Here is a 25543-nt window from a genome sequence, read left to right on the forward strand (position 1 = left end):
GATTCTGAGGTTAGTTTGCTGTGTCTGTGATTGTACGTCAGCAGTTTGTGCTATATTGAAGATATCTCCATCTGTAGTAAGGTTTTGAGTTGGACAAAATCAGGGCTATAGTGTCTATCAAACTCAGTGTGTGCATGTAAACTAATGGGAATTACACAAGTACAAAGTGGGAAGAATAAATTGACCATTGAGAGATGAGGGTGCTAATCACTTCAGGACTGGGCTGTATTTTATGAAATCTTCCAATTATATTTTTTACCTCCCTCTCAGTATTTTTTTTCTTTTTTTTCCCAAGGCCATGTCTCATACTGTATATTTGGAGTATTGTATTTATTTGCTCTCATTGACTTGTACCTCATTTCTTCTCTATGTAATGGTTAATAATACTTAATAGTACTTCTGATTAATTTAACTCGATGATCTACGCAACCAAATAATTTTGCAATTGGATCCATGTGGCAGACATCTCTGCTTGTACAAAATCCCAGTGGCCTCATGGATGCAAGGATCTACTTGCACAGATCCAATGGCAGGATTAGGAGTCAACTCGGCCATTTTAAGAAAGCATTGACCTCAACTCTAGAGTCAGAATATGGCAACCCAGTACTCTAAGCACGGCATGACATTAGCGCCTCCTGTGATCCCTCCCTTTGCCATGGCCCTTTGCTCCATTTGCAGTGGGAATGGTAGCCATTCCCTCCTCTCCCATAGAGGCCGAGACAGTGGCCTTGGGTTCCTTTCTCTCTTCCATGAGTTGCAGCAGGAATCCCCTCCCCAGTACCAATCCCCAAATCTGGGGCATATCTGCTTTGGTGGATTGTCTGGGCCCACTTCATGTTTCTCCTCTCGCCACACCCTATTGTGGTAATGTTGGTGAGGGCCACCAGAGCACCGCATCTTTGAGTTAATTCCCCAGAGAAATGAATGGGGGACTCCCCATCTCAGGGCTCTTGCTCTGGCTGGCTGCAGACTCAGCCTTGCATCAGTTACACTTTTAAGCTTTTCTTAGAAACCATGAGGGCTGGAAACATCGTTTTTAAAAAAATTAAGCAGAAATTGCAACATAATCATGATTCCAGGAGCTGGGGCCCTAGGCACAGGTTTATAGCACATATGCCTTAATCAAGCCCTGCTCAACTCATTTTCTAATCTGTTAAGATCCCTGTTTAATTTTTGTGGAGTCTATCAACAGTTATCTTCTGTGTATCAGAGTTTATATTAGTGCGATTTAATTCACTGCATACCCATTTTTCTTTTAACAGGTTTATTTGAATTATAAACTACAAACAATATGGATTTACTTGATGGTTTTACTTTATGATTTAAAAACTCCTGAATATTGAAAAGCTTTAATAAAATGCTCAGGTTTTTTATTATTTATTGTCTCAGTGAATAACAAAAACACAGATGCCATCATTTTAAAAAAGGTTATAAAAATATAACAGTTCAGCAATAAACGTTTATCGCCAACTGGTAATAAATAACTGCCAGAGTTTTTCCTGAGAGACTAATTCATTTATTTTTCTACCTGATTTTGTCTGTTAAAAAAAAGAGTCTGTAATATTTATTTTCATCACAGTCTTTTATTTTTTTTTTTTATGGTGTCCCTATTCTATTCTTCTGTTGGGTTCCTTTCCTGGAACATAATTTCCAAGCAGGAAGAAGAAATAAGTAACTACCTTTGAAGACGATGATTCATCTGTTTTATTGATTAATTAGCATAGCAGTAGGCATAGGATAAATTTAAAAGATCTTTTTGAGAGATCAAACATATATTATTAACGTCAGATCTTGACGGTCTCTCCTGCTAGAGGCAATCACAAAAACTTTATGAAATGTTGTACTTCTATACAAACTTATCCATATTTCTAAATAGTCCAGGTAATTATATTCTGAAGAACAGACTTCTTAAATAAATTTCAGGGACAAACCACTCTAGTATGTACAAAATCAACAGCAAAATGGATCTCCCAATTGAGATCTAAAGAATGAGTGGGAAGTGTTCCAATCACCTTTGTGGAAGTACTCATCACTTTTTAATCGATTAAATTTACCAGCTGCTGGTATCCTACAGCTGTGAGTCAGCGCTCCCTAAAACTGGGCTTCCTTTGTAAATGACAAGTAGCACTGCTTCTGACAGTGTCAATTCAGTGCAATAGAGTACATGCAAAGCAATTTTACAATTGGCAAACTTCATCAAATTATCCTGGGAGATACAGTATGTCTGATGCTCTGCTTCAGAATATACTAAATGACTCATTGCCTTACTAGACAAGATGAAAATTCAATATTTTGTGCCTGAAAATGTATATTATTAATTTTTGTGGGGGAGGCAATCTAGATCAAATAGCTGTATCATGGCAATAGCATTTCATTTTAGCATATCTGTTCACATTCTGAGGAGAAAGAAGACTGTTATAAAGTTTAATTTTAAAGCAGTTTTATGAAATATTTAGTTTTAATGAAAGTGAATACTTAGTAGCATTATCATGCCTCCTCTATCTTCCTTCTATATCGCTTTTAAAATTATTTGACATAGCTATGTGGGACCAGATGAGCAGCATCTAGGCCCTCCTTGTCAGGAACTGTTTAATGACAATTCTGCCATCTCAAACGTATATTTTCCAAACTTTTTAAAAAATGTAAACTAAAAAAGCAAAACCACCAAAAATAACCAATCCCCCCTTTTTATGCCATAAAAGCATAAAAGCAGCCCCGTGCATGCAAAACAACAACAAGCCTTCAACCAATCTAGAGGAAAAACAAACCATGATCAATGAAAACTTCCCTCCTGACACACAAAATGCATGATTACCTACACTAGAGCACAACATTGAAAGATACTCCTTTAACTTACTAAATTCTATGCACAGTAGTCATCCAGTATTTGATTAAAACTATTAAAAGCACTTAACATCTCAGCTGTCCATTCTGCCACGCCTATTCCCCACTGTCGCTGAAAAATAAAACCTCTTAAAATTTTAGTTTCATACAATATCTCTATTTCCAACCACCTCTTTACTACCCTCTTCTTCAGATTCTAACATAATATTTTAAAATAAATAACATGAACTAAAATAAACACTGCAGAAACTATGTGGTGCATGCTACACAATCAAAGCAGCCTCATCATCTGATTTTGTAAAAAATTTATTCTGCCCTCATTCACCTCTGCTGCAGTCCATTGCTGTCTCTTTCTATGCCAGTCTTTAATCCTGCAAACACTTCAACGTGAGTGTAACTTTGATTACATGACTTAAATGTGGGCATGGCAAGGGCTGTCTCCAAACACCTATGCACGAGTTTATGTACATGAGTAGTCCCAGGTGGAGTGAGTAAAGTCATTCACATGTATAAACATTTGCATCATTGCAGGCCTTGTTTTATAATTATCTGTGAAGGACCACACACAGTAATGGTACTATATAAATAATAATTTCTTCAAACCTATGGTTCCTAGTTCTGGTCTGCTCTGTGAACTAAAATATACCATGAGTCATAATTTCATAACCTTAACTTGCTTAAATACTTAAGTCATGCCACCTCTTAAATCTATACAACACCAATTCTGCCAATCTCTCTTTATATGTAAAACCTTCCTACTCCATTTATCATCTTTGTTGCCCCAAACTGTGCTCTCTCCAATTTAATAATATTTTTCTTTTATCTCACTTGAACTAACTTTTCATAGGTAATATGGCAAAACAATGATTAAAGAAAAGAACTCCTAATTTCACAGAACCATACTTTAATGAGTCAGCACAGGACATTTTAGTATAATCCTTTCCCCTCTTCTTTTCTCCCCCATCATTTTTTTGGTTCTGTTTGTTTATGGCACACTCCTGTTCTGTCATGTCTGACATTAGGTCTTTGGGGCAGGATTCCTGGGCCTGATTTTCTGAAGTGCAGAGCACCCAAAACTCTGGTGGAAGTTCGTATTAACTGATAATGCTCAGCACTTGAAAATCAGATCCCATGGTTTTACTTGACTCTCTGAAGTCCATAGCAAACATCTGAGCACTAAAAAATAAAATAAAAAAATCAGCAATAATTATACTATTTCTTCAGGTGACTAAATAAGATGGCCTGATTCTCATAAGTACAGTATGTTTTCTACACAGGGCCAGCTCCAGGCACCAGCGGAGGAAGCACATGCCTGGGGCGGCACATGCTAAGTGGCAGCACAGTCTGAGTGGTTGGTTTTTTTTTTCTTTCAGCAGTTCGGGCAGCTGCTTCTTTTTTTTTTTTTTTTTTTGCTTGGGGCGGCAAAAATGGTAGAGCCGGCCCTGCTTCTACACTATGAGTTAGTGGTGTGATTCCTCTGCTTGTGTGGACACACACTATAGCTCTCCTTGATTTGGCATGAGCATAAATAGCGGCATAGCCACAGTAGCATGGATAGCAGCAGCAGAGGCACAGGTTAGTTGTGCCACGTATGTATCCAGTGGTTTCAGATTTACCTGAGAGCTGGCATGAGTATGTGTACATGAGCCGGGGAATCATACCCCTAGCTTGTAATGTAGACATTATCCCTCTCTAAGGCTTGGTCTACATTATGGGGTTAGGTCAAATTTAGCCATGTTAAGTCAATTTAAAAATCAATGCGTCCACACAAGCAACCCCATTCCGTCGACCTAAAGGGCTCTTAAAATCGACTTCTGTACTCCTCCTCGGCGAGGGGAGTAGTGCTAAAATCTACTTTGCTGGGTCGAATTTGGGGTAGTGCAGATGCAAATCAATGGTATTGGCCTCCGGGAGCTAGCCCAGAGTGCTCCATTGTGACCGCTCTGGACAGCACTTTGAACTCTGATGCACTAGCCCGGTACACAGGAAAAGCCCCGGAAAATTTTGAATTTCATTTCCTGTTTGGTCAGCGTGGTGAACTCAGCAGCACAGGTGACCATGCAGTCCCCCCAGAATCACAGAGCGTAGAATGTTTCTGCGCTCCCCCTATCATCTCCATCCCTGAGGTTATCGCAGATTAGAAGGTGAAAAAACTGCACTCACGATGACATGTTTTCTGAGCTCATGCAGTCCTCCCGCACTGATAGGGCACAGCTTAATTCAGTGGCAGAGGCCAGGAAAGAATTAAGTGAGCATGAAGAGCAGAGGCAGGATGCGATGCTGAGGCTAATGGGGGAGCAAACGGACATGATGAAGCTTCTGTTGGAGCTGCAGGAAAGCCAACAAGAGCACAGATCCCTGCTGCATCCACTATATAACCGCCTACCCTCCTCCCCATAGCCTCCGCAACCAGATGCCCAAGAATGTGGGGCGGAGAGAGACTCTGGGCACCAAGAAACTCTGCTCCAGAGGATGGCCCAAGCAACAGAAGGCTGTCATTCAAACAGTTTGATTTTTAGTGTGGCTACAATAAGCAATGTGGCCTTGTCCTTCCCTCCTCCCCACCCCGCCCGGGCTACCTTGCCCGTTATCTCATTTTTTTTTAATTAATTAATAAAGAAAGAATGAATGGTTTCAAAACAATAGTTACTTTATTTTGAAGGGGGGGAGAGTGGTTGGTTTACAGGGAATTAAAATCAACAAAGGGGGTGGGTTTGCATCAAGGAGAAACACACACAACAGTCACACCAAAGCCTGGCCAGTCATGAAACTGGTTTTCAAAGCCTCTCTGATGCAACAGCAGCGGCGACGGTGAACTGAGCGGGCTCCAGGCTTGCCGTGGTATGGTGTCTGCACGGGTAACCCATGAAAAAAGGCGTGAAATGATTGTCTGCCATTGCTTTCACAGAGGGAGGGGCAACTGACAACATGTACCCAAAACCACCCGTGACAATGTTTTTGCCCCCATCAGGCATTGGAGCTTAACCCAGAATTCCAATGGGTGGCGGAGACTATGGGAACTGTAGGATAGCTACCCACAATGCACCGCTCCATAAGTCGATGCTAGCCACGGTAGTTAGAATGCACTCCACCAACTTAATGCGCTTAGTGTGAACATATGCAATTGACTGTATAAAATTGATTTCTAAAAATTGACTTCTATAAAATCGACCTAATCTCATAGTGTAGACATACCCCAAGGTACTGATTCCTCACCACTGGGATGACCATTTACCTATTATATGGATGCTTAATCCTACCTTCTCTATCTTGGCTACATGCTTGTCATGACTTTCAGAGATGACATCACAGAAGACAGGTTTAAAATTGCTCCTTCAGAGCAGGCATAAATCCCTCTGCCATTCCTCAATAATGGACCCAATTGTCTTTACAATTAATCATCTGGGGTTCCCTGGGGTGCATTTCAAAAAAAGATACATTAGAATCGGAAAAGATGCAGAGAAGGGCAACAAAAATGATTAGGGGTATGGAACAGCTTCCTATGAAGAGAGATTGAAAAGACTGGGGGTCTTCAGCTTAGAAAAGAGATGACTGGGTGAGGGAGGAGATATGATAGAGGTCTATACAGTCATGACTGGTTTGAAGAAAGTGAATAAGAAAGCGTTATTTACCCCTTCACATAAAACATAAGAAGCAGGGAGTCACCTGATGGAATTAATAGGTGGCAGATTTAAAACAAACATAAGGAAGTACTTCTTCACACAACACGCAGTCAATTGTGTTCACGGAGGATAGGTTCATCCACGGCTATTAGTCAAGATGGTCAGGGATGCAACCCTATTCTCTGGGTTTCCCTAAACCTCTGACTGCCAGAAGCTGGGACTGGAAGGCAGGGAATGGCTGACTCAATAATTGCCCTGTTCTGTTCATTTCTTCTGAGGCATTTGGCACCAGCCACTGCCCGAAGACACGATACTGGGCTAGGTGGACCATTGGTCTGACCCAATATGGCTGTTCTTACATTCTCCTGTGGACACAGGTTTCACTGCAGATGGGCTAAATGTTCTGTTCTGGTTTGAGGGAAAGGCCTGTGCCAGTCTACCACATATTGGGACCATTTTGCTCATCTTAGAGAACATACATTACAGTGGATGAGAATATTTGATTTTCAGGGAATCCCTTATTCTAACCTTCTGGGTATTCCAGTAAGTGAGCTGAGCCCAGGATCAGACAGACTTTTGACAATATACAGTAGGTGATTGATGGTTTAGTCCTCAAAAATGAGACTTCTTTCTTTCTATTTCCCCTCCTCCCCCACATCATTCCACAATTGATCCTTCTCCTGCTCATGTAGATAGAACATCTGTCAATTGCCTGATTGACTCACTCTTTTCAAATCCCATCCCAAGACCAACAGTGTCTCTGTGGCCTATGTCAATTAACTCATTCTTCTAAAAACAATTAGTATTTCTCCCCAAGCCTGCCAGTTTCAATATTTTCAGTCACTCTTCCCCAAACTTGCCTTTTTGTCTTATCTGACCATGTCATAAGTACAGATGACATATTCTATGATATCTGCATGGAAAACTCTGCCCACAACCATCATTTGTATTTCTATGCAGAATGTAATAATCTATGAACTATTTTGTGACATCTTTGCATAAAAGATGTTAGAAAAAAATAAATTATATTGTATTATAATACACTTGTAAACCATATTTGAGTATAAGCCTCCAGATGGTAAAGGTTAGGGTCATACATTAACCCTTTGATCTAGATAGCCCCTTTGAAAGATTAAAGTTTGGCATCTAATGAACCCACAAGTTTTTGAATTATTTTACATTTAAATCATGGATTTCTTACTTTCATCCATCATTAACCTAATTGATCTCATTTAAACATGCAAATTAGGGCACTGAACTTTCACGTTCACAGATATTATTCTTTACTGCTTACTCTAAGTATCTTCCATGTTTCATTTGTTTCAATAGTTCATTAAACTGAAAAGCTTAAACAAGATAATTTTGCTTATTAACAGTGTTTACATAATAACTGAGGTAAATATAACAAATTCTCATTCAAAATTCAATATGAATAGGTGATTAATATATATAAAAGCAGGATCTTGGCATTCACATTCTTATTTTTACAGCTTTTTAGACATATCTGGCACAAATAAACAAATGTGAAAATATCATAGAATATCAGGGTTGGAAGGGACCTCAGGAGGTCATCTACTCCAATCCCCTGCTCAAAGCAGGACCAATCCCCAGACAGATTTTTACCCCAGAGAAACAGCCCCCTCAAGGATTGAATTCACAACCCTGGGTATAGAAGGCCAATACTCAAACTACTGAGCTATCCCTCCCCCCTTTTTGTGAGGTACAATCCAGTTTCTTAGACTCTGAACTACAAAAACAATAAACCCATGATGGAGGTGGTATCACTGACTGATCATCTAAAATGCTTAAAATTCACTCCTAATTAGTTCACATTTTTAGATTGACATTAGTCTCATTTGGTTTGGTGTATGTACCTTAGTTATTTTCTCAGAGGTAAAACACCCTGACCTTCAGCTATGCATAATTGTTTTCTTTACTTTTGTTTTCTATAAGATGCCTTCTCTTAAGCAGGTAATTTATTTCTGGTGGAAATTAACTATTAACCAAGACATTGTGTTCCACCAAAATCAGACAAGTAAAAATAATGGGCCAGATCCTCAGATGGTGTAAACTAGTGCAGCTCTGTGGATTTCAGTGGCGCTACTCTGATTTATGCCACCTGAGGATCTGGCCTCATATTATTTCCAGAGAGGTGTAAACTAGTTAGAACAGTAGTGCTAACAACTGTAGTATATGTATTCCTTTGTGGCATAGCTACCCCGTGTGGGTAGATAGACAGACACACACTGCACTACACTGGTTTTTACATAGTTGTTCAAGTGCATTGTTTGTAATTTGCTTATCTGTTGTCTCTACAGATCATTTTTTTATTATTCAAAATGAATACAGGCATTTCCTAAAGAATAGCCCTCAACCGTTTTAGAATAATTGTCTAACCCTAAAGAAGGGTCCTGATACTCAATATAAGATCATTTAGTAATAATTAGAAATGAAGAAATTGTTAGCCTATCACAAACGTTTTGTAGTAAAAGCCCTTACAAGAAGATTAGCTGATGGCTGCAAGCTCGTCAAACTGATACTTCATTGCAGATCTGTGAGACCGCCGATTAAGAATTTACCAAAAATTGCATCAGCAGATATCAGCACAATATCTTTTTTACATAATACATATTTAACACATCAGTGCTGTCATATGGGAAGTATGGTCAGCTTATGAGATATGCTGCAGAATCTTTCAGTGTGTCTTGTGGTATTGGTCTCATTACAGCTGCCATTTTAGAATCACTATGATTATGCCTGAAGTTTGAACAGGTTTGATTTCATTTTAAAGCTTCAAATGAAGCCTCCTGGGACTTGTGCCTTGGTGGAGAGAGTCGAAATGTGCTGCTGCCGGGAGTGCAAGCAAAGGCTTCCAGGTACACGGTACAATACAAGTGAATCACTGCAGCACCAAACATTTATAGTGGCAGTACTGTATCTGCGACAGAACAGAAGAAGGTTTCAGAGAGTGAGCACAGGAGTAAGTAATAAAACTAAATGTTTCTCTGAGATTTATTTTGGTTTATTTTTATAGCTTATAAAAGAAACTACCTAATAGTCAGTGGCAGCTAGTCTAAAAACAAACTTCCACACAATGCCACAGAGAATATTATTCTATTCTAGGTTTATCGTTGACTGTAAGGGTCAGTGGAAAAATAGACTTGGCAAGAATGTCATGCCACCACTAATCCCCATTGGGCAAGCATGAACTAGATTACAGCCAAACCCTTTAGCAAGACAATGGCAGTAAGACTGCCCTGCAGAAAACAGAGCATGACATATGGATGGAGTGAGAGAGGATATAAATTAGTGATGGGTAAATCTCAACAGATTGGAGGGGTTGGTCTAGATAATCATCCAAAATTCTGGATGTTTACCCAAACTTTATCTGAATTTTCTTAATATTTGTATCTATTTCTTAATATCTGCAAAATAGGCCTGGGAACCTCATGAAAACAGACACACTCTCTCTATCCCCAGATTTCAAGCACTGATCATGTTCTGTCTCTCAAGATATCCTGCTTTTGGTCAGGCTATAAACAACACAAGAACAGGCAATCCTGTAGTTCTTCACTTCTGCACCCATAACAAAGAGAGCAGAAGTGCTCAAAAAATATTTTTAAAAGAGCTAACTGAATTTTTTGAACCTCAAGTGTCATGTTCATTTCAAGTACTGAGTCATAATTCTGGTTGGTTTGAACTGATCTGGTTTGTCCCATCCCATTTGGGAGGAAAAAATGTAAGCATTGATATCAATATATAGTTATTAAAGGTTAATATTGGTTTTAGTTTTGGCAAGTTGTTGTCTAACAAAGTTGCTGAATAAAGCTGGTGTGCGGGTTTGTAGAGGCTTCTTTACAAAATCTGTGTGTGCTCATTTAGAGTATCTATTTTACATAGCCCCATCTTCTAGAGCAGATTTTATTTCACTCCATCGTTCCACAAGTTACCAATAAAACTTTGTCATTCGTTTACTGAGACATCTCCTCTTTCTCCTGCTCTTTATCTGGATGAAGTTTCATCTACTTAGCCACTCTGTGGAGTTACATGTTTGCAACAAGCAGAGTGTTAATTTCAAGCATAATTATAGAGTGGAAAAACTCAGAAAAGAGGAAAGTAATGGCCAAAAATATTTATCATCATTATTTATTTCTAAGTACTGATGGTGCTATGTGAGGCACAAAAAGTCAGTCCTTTCACCGATAATTTATAATGGAAGGAGTTTACAATGCAAGGGAATGTCTACATGAGGATGTTGAAGCAGATTAGTTTGTTCACTTTAAGTACTCTGAATTAACTATGCTGTACTAAGGTATGTTCACACCACTTTGTTATGGCAGTGTAAGGTATTGTTCTTGTTAATTGTTGTGTCCACACAGCTATGTACTTCTTCAAATTAACTATGTAGCATTCTGGACAATGGTGTGCTGCACAGCTCTATGCATTCTGAATTTTTTCTTGCAGTGCATTGTGAGGTGCCTATGGAACCTACCAGAATTCTGGGACTTGGAGCCAAACTAACACACTCCCATGATTCTACCCCTGGAAGCCCATTATTCATCTGTATTTTGTCAGGAATGATGGACGCACTGATGAGTTCTGTGATCATGAAAGTTATTCATATGAACAGGATGGTGCACATGAATTGGCAATTGAGCAGCTGGGTAGGCTTAGACTGGCCGCCTTGGAGGCCTGTGGGTGCTGTGATGATACAGCTACAGGTGGAGGAGGAGCAGGACGATGAAATCGAGCAGTTACTTCTGCGGGGCATTTATCTGGAGCACCTTTACCTAGTGGAGTGTCACTTCTAGGCTCAGCAAGCTAGCAGTGTCTGGTGGGACAGGATAGGAATGCAGAATTGGGACGACCAGGAGAAAGCTACCTTCCTAGAGATCTATGCAGAGTTCACCCTAAAGCTACAATGATAGAACACCAACATGAGGGCTCCTCTCTTCATGGAGAAGAGTGTGGCCATCACTACCTGGAAGCTGTCTATCTCTGACTGCTCCCAGTGAGTAGCTAGTGTGACAAAGTTCTGTCCTTGACTCCGTGGGCCCTGAGTTTCCTGACGGATTTTGCTAGCCTCAGAGGCTCACTTTGACCCTCCACATAACTCTTCTCTCTCTAGAGGCAAGGGTCACAGTCTACTGGGCCGTTTTCATCATAAGCCAGCAAGGGAGGTGAGAAGAAGCAACCCTCCCTCGCACAGTCTCTGTTGTCTCCCAGTATCAGTGATTAATCAGGGAGGGGAGGGGAGCCCAGGCCCACCCTCTACTCCGGGCTCCAGTCCAGGGACCCTAAAATTAGCAGCTATGGAAGCTGACTTTTTGGAAATAGGACGTGAACAATTCCCTGGTCCACTTCCCCACAGCAGCCCCCACTCAATATCTTCTTCACAATTACCTCAGGGCCTCCTTCCTTGCACCTGATATAGATTTGTACTGCTTCGTTCCTCCAACAGCACAGCTCCCTCCTAAAGCTCCTGACACCCACACCTCACTGACTAACTGGGAGGCTTTTAACTAGTTCCAGCCAGTCCTTGATTGGCTTCAGGTGTCCCAATCAATCTAGCTATCTCCACTGCCTTTTAGAAGGATCTTAATTGGTCCCAGGTGTCTTGATTAACCTGGAGCAATTGCCATTTGGTTACCATGGTACCAGGAATTTGTTTAGCCTGGGGCTAACATCCCTTTTCCTCACTACTTTACTGTAGCCATCTGGCCTTGCCCCATCACACTAGTTACCTCAGAAAAATGCCTCAAGTTGCATGGGAAATAGGGTCAGGGATTCACCGTGCTCCTACTTCATGGTCAGGAGGTAGTTTTGGATAATGAACATACTATAAACCAAGGAAATGACTGATATATGCTTGTGTATTGATTTTATTGGGGTTGATAGTAGGGGTTAAGGTTGATGTTATAGGGAGAGCTACTTCTCAGTGAATTTTTTCAGCCAAGTTGTACCAAATCTTTTGTAATGAGTTAACAAATAGCATAGGTAACAAATAACAATATTTGAATTACAAAGAGTTAAAGAATGTAATGCAAACTTAAGACCAATAGAACTTTTGCATGTCCAGACTGTTGCATACAAATTCCTGCTGGTGGGGTGCTTGAAACTGTTCTTCTTTTCCATCCCGAAGAGGCTGATTGGTGTGGGAAGTGCCTGCAATTTGGTTGATTGAAAGGTAGGTCCTAGTCTGGTGTGTTCTCCAGAGTTTACAGGACAGGGCTAGGTAGGGATGCTGTGCATGAGCTTTGTAACAAAATATGCTCCAGACCTAGGAGGGTCTTGTTTAAAAAGGCAATTGGCAAACCAGGAACACATGCAGAGCTGCTATCTGCCAGGATGACATATTCCCAGCTGGTGCAGGAGTGGAATGGAAACTACATGCATAAGCAACCCTGAGAAGGTTGCCAGTACACAGAAAAGAGTTGTTTAAATCCTCCTACATAGCTGTATTGTAATACAGCATATTCTACTTATTGGGAGAGCTCCTGTCTGCAGCATTTTCTGGCCGGTTTCTGATAGAGCTCTCATGAACAGCAAATGCATGTGACATCACCTGCAAATATGCAGTCCAGGTGCTCATGGTGTGGGTTCCTTTGCTTTGATCTGGCACTGGGACCAGCTCTGGGAGTGCCTCCTCACCTTCATTTGCTCTGACACTATCTTGCAGATGTCTACATTCCAGAGACTATTCTCCAGATGGAACTGGAGGTCTGCAGGCACAATGTTATAATAGCTGTGTGAACTCACCACTACCTGATATCAAAAAGGGACACACCTGGCTGCGTGCCAGCATTTAATTAGAGAGAGACTATTTGGTCAAGATGACTCTAGAGCAGTGGAGGGCACACAGGTACTGCACACAGACAGGCTGTGCTAGGTGTGTGGCATAGAATGGGGAGGACTGCCAGAAGCGGAGTGGTTAGAAATTCATTCACATAAACCTTAAAGCACACAAACTCATTGCAAAGAAGAGTTACTTCGACTCCAAACAGGATTCATTACTGCTACCTAAGGTGCCAAATAATTCATTTTTTTTTAAATCGTAGTGTACACAAGGCACTTTAATGAGAACAAACTAAAGTTATTCTGATGTAACATCCCCATGATAGACAAGCCCTAACAATAACGACTACGGCTCTCCTCTCTTAGGCTCTGACATGAAGAACATCACACAAAGCTGTGTTAGTAGGGCACAAAGTTGATGATTTAATCTCTGCTGCTAACATCACCTTGCATTTCTATGGTACTATCAAGCAAAACACTACATAAACCTATGGTCTTGGTGTTGAAAACCTATCTGAGAAAACCAGTGAGACTTAACATCCCACACACACTTGTCCTCTCCCCTCCTCTGTCAAACAGACTAAGGACTCAGTCTCACAGTCCTTACTCTGGGAAAGCTCTCATTGACTTGCTAGGAGAATTGAGGGATTGGACTAGAAGAGAGATATTTGTATGTATTTGAACTCATTAAGGACTTAAGTTTTATTTTATGTCTAGTGACAGTACACCTTCACTCAAAACCAGAAAATGTAAACGTGTGTGGATAGGGATAGATAGATTATAGATATTACTTACAGTGTATTTCTAGAACCTGCCTTGCTATCTGAGGTGTGGAGTTTAAGGACTCATGGTCTACTCTGCAACTTACAACGACGCCATCATCACTCCGATCCGCTCGGAAATCCAATGTGCTGCTAACTGTGAATGTCCTGCGATTTGCATCCTCTTCTTTTAAATATTTGACATCTGCAAGAACAACAAACAAATGTAGCTTAATGATTTTCAGGGAGCACAATGCAATAGGAGGCGGCTCTGGTATATATCAAATCCATTTCTAAAACTTTCCCCCTAGTTGCTTAAAAAATAAAACCACACACTATATAGCCACACATCCCATTATTTGTCTGATAAAAGAACCAATACTGCCATTGCTATTCCTACATGTATATTTGGCAATTTCAAAATCAACTGCTGAGAGCCTGGCCAAGAATTTTAACTGTTGGCATGGGTAGGAAAAGCTGTATTGCAAGCATGCTATGCAGGAAGAAATTACACGATATATCATAGAATCATATATCGAGAGGTCATCTAGTCCAGTCCCCTGCACTCATGGCAGGATTAAGTAATATGCAGACCATCCCTGACAGGTGTTTGTCTAACCTGCTCTTAAAAATCTCCAATGACAGAGATTCCCCAACCTCCCTAGGCAATTTATGCCAGTGCTTAACCACCCTGACAGGAAGTTTTTCCTAATGTCCAACCTAAACCTCCCTTGCTGCAATTTAAGCCTATTGCTCCTTGTCCTATCCTCAGAGGTTAAGTAGAACAATTTTTCTCCCTCCTCCTTATAACACCTTCTATGTACTTGAAAACTATTATCATGTCCCCTCTCAGTCTTCTCTTTTCCAGACTAAACAAACCCAGTTTTTACAATCTTCCCTCATAGGTCACGTTTTCTAGACCTTTAATCATTTTTGTTGTTCTCCTCTGGACTTTCACCCATTTTGTCCCCATCTTTCCTGAAATGCGGCGCCCAGAACTGGACACAACACTCTGGTTGAGGCCTAATCAGCGCAGAGTAGAGCGGAAGAATTACTTCTTGTGTCTTATTTTCAACACTCTTGCTAATGCAGCCCAGAATGATGTTTACTTTCTTTGCAAGAGTGTTACACTGTTGACGCTCATTTAGCTTGTGGTCCACTATGACCCCCAGATTCCTTTCTGTTGTACTCCTTCCTAGCCAGTCATTTCCAATTTTGTATGTGTGCAACTGATTGTTCCTTCCTAAGTGGAATACTTTGCATTTGTCCTTATTGAATTTTATCTTATTTACTTTAGACCATTTCTCCAGTTTGTCCAGATCATTTTGAATTTTAATCCTATCCTTCAAAGAACTTACAACCCCTCCCAGCTTGGTATTATCTGCAAACTTAATAAGTGTACTCCTATGCCGCTATCTAATTCATTGAGGAAGATATTGAACAGAACTGGACACAGACTGATCCCTGTGGGACCCCACTCATTATGCCCTTCCAGTTTGACTGTGAACATAGTCTGAGGAGATAGAGAGAGGTCTGTGTTGAAGATGATCCTCATCTTATGGGCCTGAGTTACAGACAGGATGGTGATGGTCTGCAGTGATCAAGAAAGGAGAGAGGGAGAGAGAGTGTAGGGGAATTAAGAACTGTTTCAGCCAGTTTAGCTTTTGAACTTGAACTGATGGCCAGACATCCACAATCAATTAAATCTGCAATAAACAAAACCAAAATCAACTAAAAGGCAGGAATGCCTTGCCTCTCTTCATTATCTCTACTATATCTACATCCCAATTAGAAATAAGCTTCCCCTGAAGTCCACTAGAGAAACACAGTTTTTTTCTTATGTTTTTTTAAATCCCCTTCATAGTGCTACTGAAGGTAAATATTTCAAAGTCTACCTATCTAATCTTATAGATATGTGATAGAAGGATATTAGGAAAGCAATGTGACTTTTGTTTTATATATATGTGGATAGAGTAAGACTGCAAGTGCTTTATTCATTTTTTTATGAACTGGTTCATCTGTGGGTTAGCCAGGATTAACCTCAGCCATGAATTAAATCTAAACCCAAAGTTGAGACATCAACACCACTGTTCAGATTTAAATTTAATTTAATTATAATTATTATAATTTACAGACAAGCCACACCCACTTTTGAAATAAAATTCCTTCAGACCCATCCTGTCTCTTGCTGTATTCAATTTGCCTCTTGCTCTTGAGGAGCTCTACTTTAAGGGTCTCTTTTGTTCAGTTTGGGCTCTGAGGGTATGTCTCCACTGTACCTTGGAGTGTGCCTTCCAGCTGGGGTAGACAGACTCGCACTAGTGGAGCCTGAGCTAATGTGCTAAAAATTAGCAGTGTGGATGCTGCAGTTTAGCCTGGAGCTTGGGCTCTCAAGCCCACCCGGCCTCCTATGCTTGAGAGCCCAAGCTCCAGCCTGAGCCCCAACACCCACCCAGCCATTTTTAGTGTGCTAACTGAAGCCCAGCTGGAACAAATCTGTCTACTCCAGCTGAGATGTTTGCTTCCAGCTGTCATGTAGACATACTCTAAAGGTGCTGGGCACCTTCAACTTCAATTGACTTCATAGAGTTGCGAACTCTTAGCTTCGCTCAATATTGAGCAGGGCTGGGACTTTTATTGAAAGAGCCTCCTTGTATGATGCATAAATGAGAGCAGAATAGAAGAACCAACAGATGAGGTTAATGTGCACAGAAGTTAATGTGAGAGCCACTTATAGACTTTTTGGATTAGTTTTATTTTGTACACAACTATTTATACTGCTCATTGATTTTTGTTTATTTTAGCAAAACAGCAACCTGGTCATATTGATTTGTGCTAATGAAGGACTTAAAATGAATTTTTCTAAAGAAATATACTACTGAGATTGCATGTGTCCTGTGTTTCCTAATCAAAGGAAAGGAAAATGCAAGAGGTTTCAGTTTTACAAATCATAGTAAAATCCCATTAGGGAGAGGAAAATGACCTAAATAAAATTTCCATGAAAAGTCAATTTTAGAAAGCATATCTAAAATGTAATAAGCTACATCTTTTTAGATTAAAAATATCTATGGAATAAGAAAGATGGGCTTTATCACTCACTCCTGATAATGTAAGAATCCAGGTAGTTAAGTAATTCTGATTTTTGCTTCAGAAATAATTGTCTTCCCCACCCGGGCATTTTTCTTCCTGTTGGTTGCTAAGCATTAAGCAGATTTCAATTTTTGCTGAGGTGACTATCAACATTTATGGATCAGAAAGCTGAGAGAAATATTGACCATGGATAAACCAAGGTTATTATATTCGTAAAGGAGGAAAATATTTTAGCCTAGATTTAAAAAGTGCCTAAAGTTTGGATCCTAAATGTAACATTAAGCACCTGAATTAATAGACTTATTTTCAAAAGTGCTGAGCACCCAGCAGCTCGAATTAACTGGAGATCAGACAGCTCCTAGGCATTGGCAGCCTTCACTTCAATGGGAGCTGCTGGATGCGCAGCACTTTTGAAAAATGGAGACCACTTCTTTAGGAGCCTTTTAGATGCCTGTTTCTTTAAAATCTTGACCCTTAATTGTCAGTGAAAAAATAAGTCAATGTATGTACTTTTATATAAACCCTGAATATCTGGATCATCAAAAATATCTATACATTTATCTATAATGGCCAAATATTTTTAAAGTAACAGATTTTTTTCTTCTGAGAATCACATTCATTAGAGCAAGTGAAGCTTAAAGTCAAGGAACCCCCCACACCATGGAAACAAACAGTTTTCTTGGAACTCACTGTTTGCATATGCACTCTGACTGTTTAACACTTTTTGTTAGCTCCATATTATTGGTCTCTGAGGAGGAAAACAATATAAACTTGCTGATTTATCACTCATTGGTTATTTTCAACCAATTATAACCCTATATTGCTCCCATATATGTAACAATTATCCACTGAAAATATATTTTTCCATATTTTAACTGGGCAAATCTGATATTTTGGGCTTCTGTATATTTTTCATCTGGTTTTGCTTTAACCTTGCATTATAATCTGAGAAGGTTAAATTCTACTTTCAGCTGGAGTTTTGTTAAGCCAAAAAGAGTACCGCATTTCTGATCTCACTGCACATATTAAAATTAGCAACCTCATTTTAAATTTGCCATTTTGTTGCAAAAATATTAATTAATTAATTACTTTTTACTACACAGGAAAAAAAACAGGAAAATAATTTGAAAATATTTCTGAAAAGTGAAAACTAAAACCACATTCAAGGTTACATTTTCAAATCAGTGGGTAATAAATTATGTGACAAGTAAGTATTGTGTATTTACTTTCTGATAATTTGAATCCCTTAAGCTAAATTTAGGGATGCCACAGTCAGTTGTATTATTGAGCAGGTAGAAAAAAAGGATTAGAAAGCCAAACTTCACATCCCTATGCTAATATATATATATATTGCTTATATATATATAAAAGGCAGAACGTTAAAATATAAGGAATGTAATGCCATGATTCACGCTCAGCCTCTCCCATTCTTAACATCGAGCCTGCTAAACAGGTCTCTCTTACTAGATGATGATTCCTTTTTTCTGCTAATAGAAATGCAAGCAACATTTTAGGTTGGCTTTTTTTCCCCCGGTTCCGTCTCTGAACTGAATGTATTCGGTTTTCATATTCTTTTGCACCATGTATAATATACTGTAACACAATTGGATTTACTGGTGCTAGACAGCAGAACTCCTAACCTTTAATGTCAGGTGCATTAGCATACAATTTCATATCTATTTTCTCAGATTTATCATTTCACCTTTTCCAGTGCACAAAAGCTAATGTACCTTCTGCTGATGCCATTGCAAGCTAGTTAGGTTATTTTATTTGTAACCTTCATGACAATGGCAATGTGCTCTTCAGAAGACCTAGAAAACTAAAGCGTTCAAGGCTTTCCTCTCATTTTTATCTTCTTCACTTTCTATTCCTCCTCAGTTTCAACACCTATTTCATCCATTCTATTGAGTTTTCTTTCTTATGTCCATCCCTTAGGTACCTGCCCAGAAAGCCATGTGTTAGTTTAAGATTAAAATCCCTAAATTGTCTGCTTTGCTGCTATTACATTTCAGCTGAACAGGAAATGCATAATTACTGTGCAAGCCTGAAAGATCTGATTAAAAAAAAAATCTGGTGCCATGAGTTGCCCTTGCTTATGTCTGCTTACACCTGTAGTTCATTTAGGATACTGGCACTACCTAAGTTTATTTTCTATCTTTTGATGGCACTTCTTGCATACATTCACTTTGACATCTCTTTTGAATGACAGCTTTGCTGGCATAGTACAGCATGTATGTGATGTCCTCTGTTACATTTTGCCTTTTAATTATATTGCACAAGGTGCTACTTTTCTCTTGGTAGTTCTCAAATTGTGGGTCGGTACCCCAAAGTGGTCTTTGGACTGGCATTAGACTTGCTGGTGCCCAGAGCCGAAGCCCGAGCTCAGGGCCAAACTCAAAGCCTGAGCCAACTGCCCAGGGCTGAAGCATGAGGGTTTCAGCCCTGGGTGACAGGTCTCACGTCTGGCTTTGGCCCCGCCTCTCGGGGTGGTGAGGCTGGGGAAGGCTCACACTTCCGTCCCCCCTCCTGAGGTCGTGTAGTAATTTTTGTTGTCAGAAGGGGGTAGCGGTGCAATGAAGTTTGAAAACCCCTGATTTACCATCCTGCAGGCTGAAAGACTCCACTTTCTGATTTTCTGCTTCCCATCTTCACTCGACCACAGGAACTCAGGCATATTTTAACCTACTTGAGCCCAAAGTCCACGCCTCTTTCCAATCCAATTTTCTGATTTTGAATTGGAAACTTCTCAAGACAGGTACATTGAAAAGAAATCATATTTCTATGAATATCAACCATGGTATCTTTAACTTATAAATTTTGCATATTAGTCTTTTTTTTTAATTATTATGTATTTCTCTGATTTCTCTGTGTTGGTGGATACCAAAGAAAGTTGAACTGTTTCTCTTATTACCACCACAGATTTTCTTGAAGCAGCTTTTTGATTCACTAACAGAAACCATAATGCCAGACAAGTGTGTGAGATACCTGGATACTAAAGGAATGATTTTAAAATAATAGCTACATGGAAACAGTCACAATTCTGACAACTCATTCACCAGATCTTTTAGCATATTAGATGAAAATGACAGCAATAAAAACCAATACCAATTTTCTGGGAACATGCAAGAGTGGATCAAATGTCAAAATAGCGGGAGTACTGATAGAGACATGAACCTGGTACTCAAGATGATTGTAAAGCATTTTATGATCCATCTCAATTAAGGTGATATTATGGCCTTAAGATAACTATAATTAAAAATAATAGCAATATGACTGATTTTTTTTTGCAAAATGTTACAAACTATAATTAAAAATTATAGGTTGTAACATTTTGCAAAAAAAAAAATCAGTCATATTACTATTATGATGAATATTGATCAATTCTTCCACATTTACATAATAGAATTGATTCTTGCACGTTTAGATAATGTCCATCCTTTTATAAAAATGAAAGTGATACAATTCCAAGCAATCCTCCTCATTAAATGCTTTAGTTTTGATATTGACACATATTTACATAGAAATGTTTTTCAATACCTTTAATCTCTTTGTCATTCTTGAACCATCTGATATCAGCTGCTGGTTTGCTACCAGAGGTCTTGCAGGTTAGCTGCATCCTCTCTCCCTCCATAACAGGTGAAGTAAATCCACTAATCTGTGGCTTCTCAGGAACACCTAAGAAACAATCAAGCAAATAAAAGATACAGCATGTTGCCAATCAGCTACTTTAAGCCTTTGACCAGAGGGCTGTCAGTTGATAAGGTTAACCTATTAGAGGTCAATTTCCAAAAGAAATAACAGATAGGTTTATTCACTTTAGGATTGACAAGCCTAACAACAAGTGTCACTGAATTCCGTTTTCTATTTTAAACTGACCAGTGAATCTGAACCATACTAGAGTTTAATTGAAGAAAATGAACATGTTTTATATGTTAATTTTAAACCAATCCAGATTGTCTCATACTTTACGTTCAAGTTCAGAATGACTTCCTATTGCTCGATATATAGTGGATATCTTCATTTTAAGCAGATTATTTTGGGTGGGAGGCATGGAATATATTAACTACTCTTGTTAAAATGAAACACAACCAGGAACAAAATCCAAACTGATCGAGCTGCATTTTAACAGACAGTTCCAGCATGAATTCAGGGAATCCTACCACAAAAGGAGAGCAAAAAGAAGGGAGGGGGGAAATCCTCTCTTTTCAGATTTAAATAATATATAGTAATAATGGGCCCAATCCAAAGCACACAGAATTCATAGGAATCCTTCCATTGATTCAGTGAGGTCTGGATCAGGTACTATGCCCATTAAACATCATACTCCAAACATTAGAGATGGCAAGGATTATGTTTTGAGGAATGGAGGGAGATTTAAAATACAGAACTGTGAATAAAATTGAGACTATTTAGTTATATTCAATGACTGGCTTAGTAACACACAGAAATGACTTATTTTGAGGGGATATATCTTTCCACAGTTTCTAAAAGCTCTTATAATACGATTAGGTTTACCCTTTACATCTGGAATGTTTCAGTTAATTCACAGATTTTCATTCCTGGATAAAGGGATCAGTCACTGAAATTCCGCTCTGTGCTTTGCATCTTTCAATGTGGTTTGTTCGTGTCTCTCCTTTTCCAAAGGAAACCGATAAACACTGCACGCAATCAAACATTACTCCAAACACAAACAACAGCACCTATCGCAGTGTAGATTCCATAGTAAAACTACTCCTATTTTTCAGGGGCATGAAATGGCATCTTTAATAATCCCTGTACATTAAAATCTTCTAATCCAAATCAGACCAGTGAATAGAAAGAATATTTCTGCATATAAATCATCTTTCTGATTAAAATGATGGCATGGAATAAATTACAGAGGAAAAAAAAGAACATTACTCTCATATAGGGGCATCTTTAGAAGAATTTTAAATGTGAGTTTCTAATAGACAAATAAAATTATAGTGAGACAGATGCTTCTGAAACCTTGCTGCTGTCTTTTTGCTGGAAAAAAAACAGAAGATGTTGGAAAGCAGTCATGTAAAAAAAAAAAAAAACCCAAGCAAATAAAAAGTAGAACTAAATAGACCATAAAAAAAATCAAGCCACCCTGATTAGAAGCTACTGATTAGATGTCTGGCTTTTTACCTTTGTAACACCCTTTTATCTGGGTCCCAATGCCATTTAATAGGTTGAATTTGACTAATCATCTATTCTTTGGATCTTGAGATGGCTCTCTACAGAAAAAAAATTAACCCTTAGGCAGTTGTTATCCCAAAATACTCTCTTTGAGTGGATATTTTTTGTCCTTAATGGCAAACTTGTGAAGATTTTTGTAAAATAGACTCAGTGGGACTCACAGAGGCATATTTCATATCCTATGCACAAAACCAATTCCCTGGATGGATTAACTTTAATATTACTAGCACAGAGAACATCTTCCATTAGTCCTATTAAATTCAACTGCCTGCTTTTCTATACATAAAAAGCAAAACAAAACAAAATGGGGAAAAAAAATCAATCTTTAAAATCGTATCACTTGTTAGGTACACAGGTGTGTTTCAATGAACTATAGCAATTTCAGCTGATTGGGCTACTGACATTGACAGAATCACATAAAGCTCGGCGCTGAAACATTATTTTTTGGGCATCGCTATGAATCTATTGCTTTTTGTGTGTGTGTGTCTCTCTATAACCTTTGGGGAAAACAGCAGAGCATTTAGAGGATGAAGCATAAAAGAAGCAAGCCCAGTGAAAATATGCACTTTGTAGAGGAAAAAAGAAAATAGAATGAGCCAAGAAAATGCATAGCTAAGGAAAAACTATGAGTCTCTAAAGCCTTTTTTGATTTCATGCTCTCTGGTTTTGTCTCCTTTGCCCTATACAGTACATTGTTAGGAGATGAACACATGCACCCTGTTAACCCCTTTGGTGCTTGGGATATAGAGGTTATGTCCATTTTAAGGAGCACTCATGTGGTACTATTGATGTGCACTGTAATTCATGGTCCTGCCACATCGCACATAATAAGGGGCTTGCTATTCCTAGGCATGGTTCTAGTCAAGTAATCTTTAGAGAAAGCAAGAGTGGGTGTTTTACATGCATCTGCTGCGACGTTTTCTGAAAATTCACCCTAGAAATATTTACCAAGATTTGAGAAGTCTTAGAACTCATCTCTTAACTCATTTCACTTTGGTATTCTCAGCCGGCTGTACTTACCCAGAACAGTGAGAAAAGCCTTGGAAGTTTTGACAGGCATAGTAAATAAAGAACAGGTGTATTGCCCTTCATCTGACAGAGACACATCACTGACGCTGATGCTCAGTTCATGCCATGAAGCTCGAACCAGTTCAATTCTGTTGTCCCTCAGGGCTGGAAAACAAAATGTATATGTTAAAGATACATTTATACAGTACAGTATGTTATTCAATAGGTTTAAATGTATCAGTCTAATGAACATTTTTAATTACAAATTGATTATATGGAGACATAGACCAGGTTAAAGATAGATTATGGTGTTATTTTTTCCTTTCAGGGAATTCCAACATTTCAACAGTTTTTGGATAGTCTCAAAATCAGCTGAAAAACAAAATATGACCATTGAAATTATTACATATTTAATATTGGGATTCAGTGATGTAACCAGTCTCAGCTACATTTTGGTCCCTTGCATTATATCAAATGATATTAAATCATCTGAACCACTACACAGGTATGCAACAGAACAATGAATCCAAAATACCAACCCATGATTTCCGTTTGTTTCCCAGAAACAAGACAGGACAGTGACACAACGAGCAGGGGTGAATATGATCAGCACCAGATGGAGGTTTCAGGGGCAAGGTATGAAAGTGAGTCCCTTCTGTCCAATGCTGCAATGGATGTCTGTAGGGATGAACTCGGTGGGTTTCAGGGAACTTCCCTATTTTTCCTCTGGAGGATCTAAATGTGGGAGGGGAGGGTGGTCACTTATCCCTCCTCCTCTCCCCTTCCCCCCAAGACAACAAGAGACACCAAACCTAGTAGATTAGGAGAACTTCATAAGGAAGGGATATGGTGATCAGATAAACTGCATTGGTAAAGGATTCAAAGGAGGTACTCTTTAAAGAAGTGGAATCGGGGGCAGGGGGTTGGGATTCCTATGACTGGTATGGCATGGAGCCAACCCACACCTCCTTTATAGCCCCCCCTTCACCTTCATTCAAGGGGGGATGATAGGGTCCCAACAGTGGGTTGGCTGGGGACCAAGATGGGTAAGGGGGGAGGGCTGAGAGAAGCTTCCCTTGGGTATATGTACATGATTATGGAATTATCTGCACCATACACTTTTATATTCTGAACAATGCCCCACATGAACCAGTGAGGCCCGTATCAGCCTCACATTAAGCAGTGGGGGCCATTTTCTGGCTTGTAGAAAAAGGTGTGTGGCTCCTTTAATGACTAGAGAACCAGAGGGACTTGCTGCAGCTGCCTCAAACCAGGTCAGCAGACCCATCACTCTCTTCTCCCAGTCACCAGAAGAGAGGGAAGACTATTTCGGTCTATACTGGTGCAAGAAAAACCCTCTTATACCTGGACCAGTTGAGCATCACCTACACTTCCACCCATGGAAGTCGTTAAATACCAGGTTTTCTCATGATCTGCAGTGTGTATTACTGTAGTTGGCTCTTTACATAAGAACTTAAGAATGGCCCAACTAGGTCATACCAATATCCCAGTATCCTGTGCTCTGACACTGGCCAGTGCCAGCAGCTTCAGAGGGAATGAACAGAACAGGGCAATTATCAAATGATACATCCCATTATCCAGTCCCAGCTTCTGGCAGTCAGAGGTTTAGGGACACCCAGAGCAGGGGTTGCATCCTTGACCATCTTGACTAATAGCCATTGATGGACTTATCCTCGATGAAATTACCTAATTCTTTTTTGAAGTCAGTTGTACTTTTGGCCTTCACAACATCCCCCAGCAATGAGTTCAATAGATTGACTGTGTATTTTGTGAAGAAGTACTTCCTTATGTTTGTTTGAAACCTGCTGCCTATTAATTTCATTGGGTGATCCCCTGGTTCTTGTGTTATGTGAAGGGGTAAATAACACTTCCCCTATTCATTTTCTCCACACCATTCATGATTTTATGGACCTCTATCATATCGCCCCTTAGTCGTCTCTTTTCCAACCTGAACAACCCCAATTTTTTTAAATTTCTCCTCATATGGAAGCTGTTCCATACCCCTAATCATTTTTGTTGCCCTTCTCTGTACCTTTTCCAGTTCTAATATATCTTTCCTGAGATGGGGCAACCAGAACTGCATGCAATATTCAAGGTGTGGTCATACCATGGATTTATATAGTGGCATTATGATATTTTCTGTCCTATTATCCCTCCCTTTCCTAATAGTTCCTCATATTCTGTTAGCTTTTTTTGACTGTT

General features: G+C 39.4%; 1 protein-coding gene across 3 annotated transcripts in view; it reads right to left on the reverse strand.

Annotated features, from left to right (window-relative positions):
- Positions 1-25543, reverse strand: part of CADM2 (cell adhesion molecule 2) — a 1010468-nt gene that overhangs the window by 141621 nt on the left and 843304 nt on the right. For all 3 annotated transcript variants that reach the window (XM_034792284.1, XM_034792291.1, XM_034792276.1), the window contains 3 exons: positions 23333-23485; positions 20651-20788; positions 14058-14228 (listed from right to left, as the gene is read on the reverse strand). In XM_034792284.1, the coding sequence (XP_034648175.1) occupies positions 14058-14228; positions 20651-20788; positions 23333-23485 (462 nt within the window). The remainder of the gene's footprint in view (positions 1-14057; positions 14229-20650; positions 20789-23332; positions 23486-25543) is intronic.

This window comes from Trachemys scripta, chromosome 1, assembly GCF_013100865.1.
Source record: "Trachemys scripta elegans isolate TJP31775 chromosome 1, CAS_Tse_1.0, whole genome shotgun sequence".
NCBI lineage: Eukaryota > Metazoa > Chordata > Testudines > Emydidae > Trachemys > Trachemys scripta.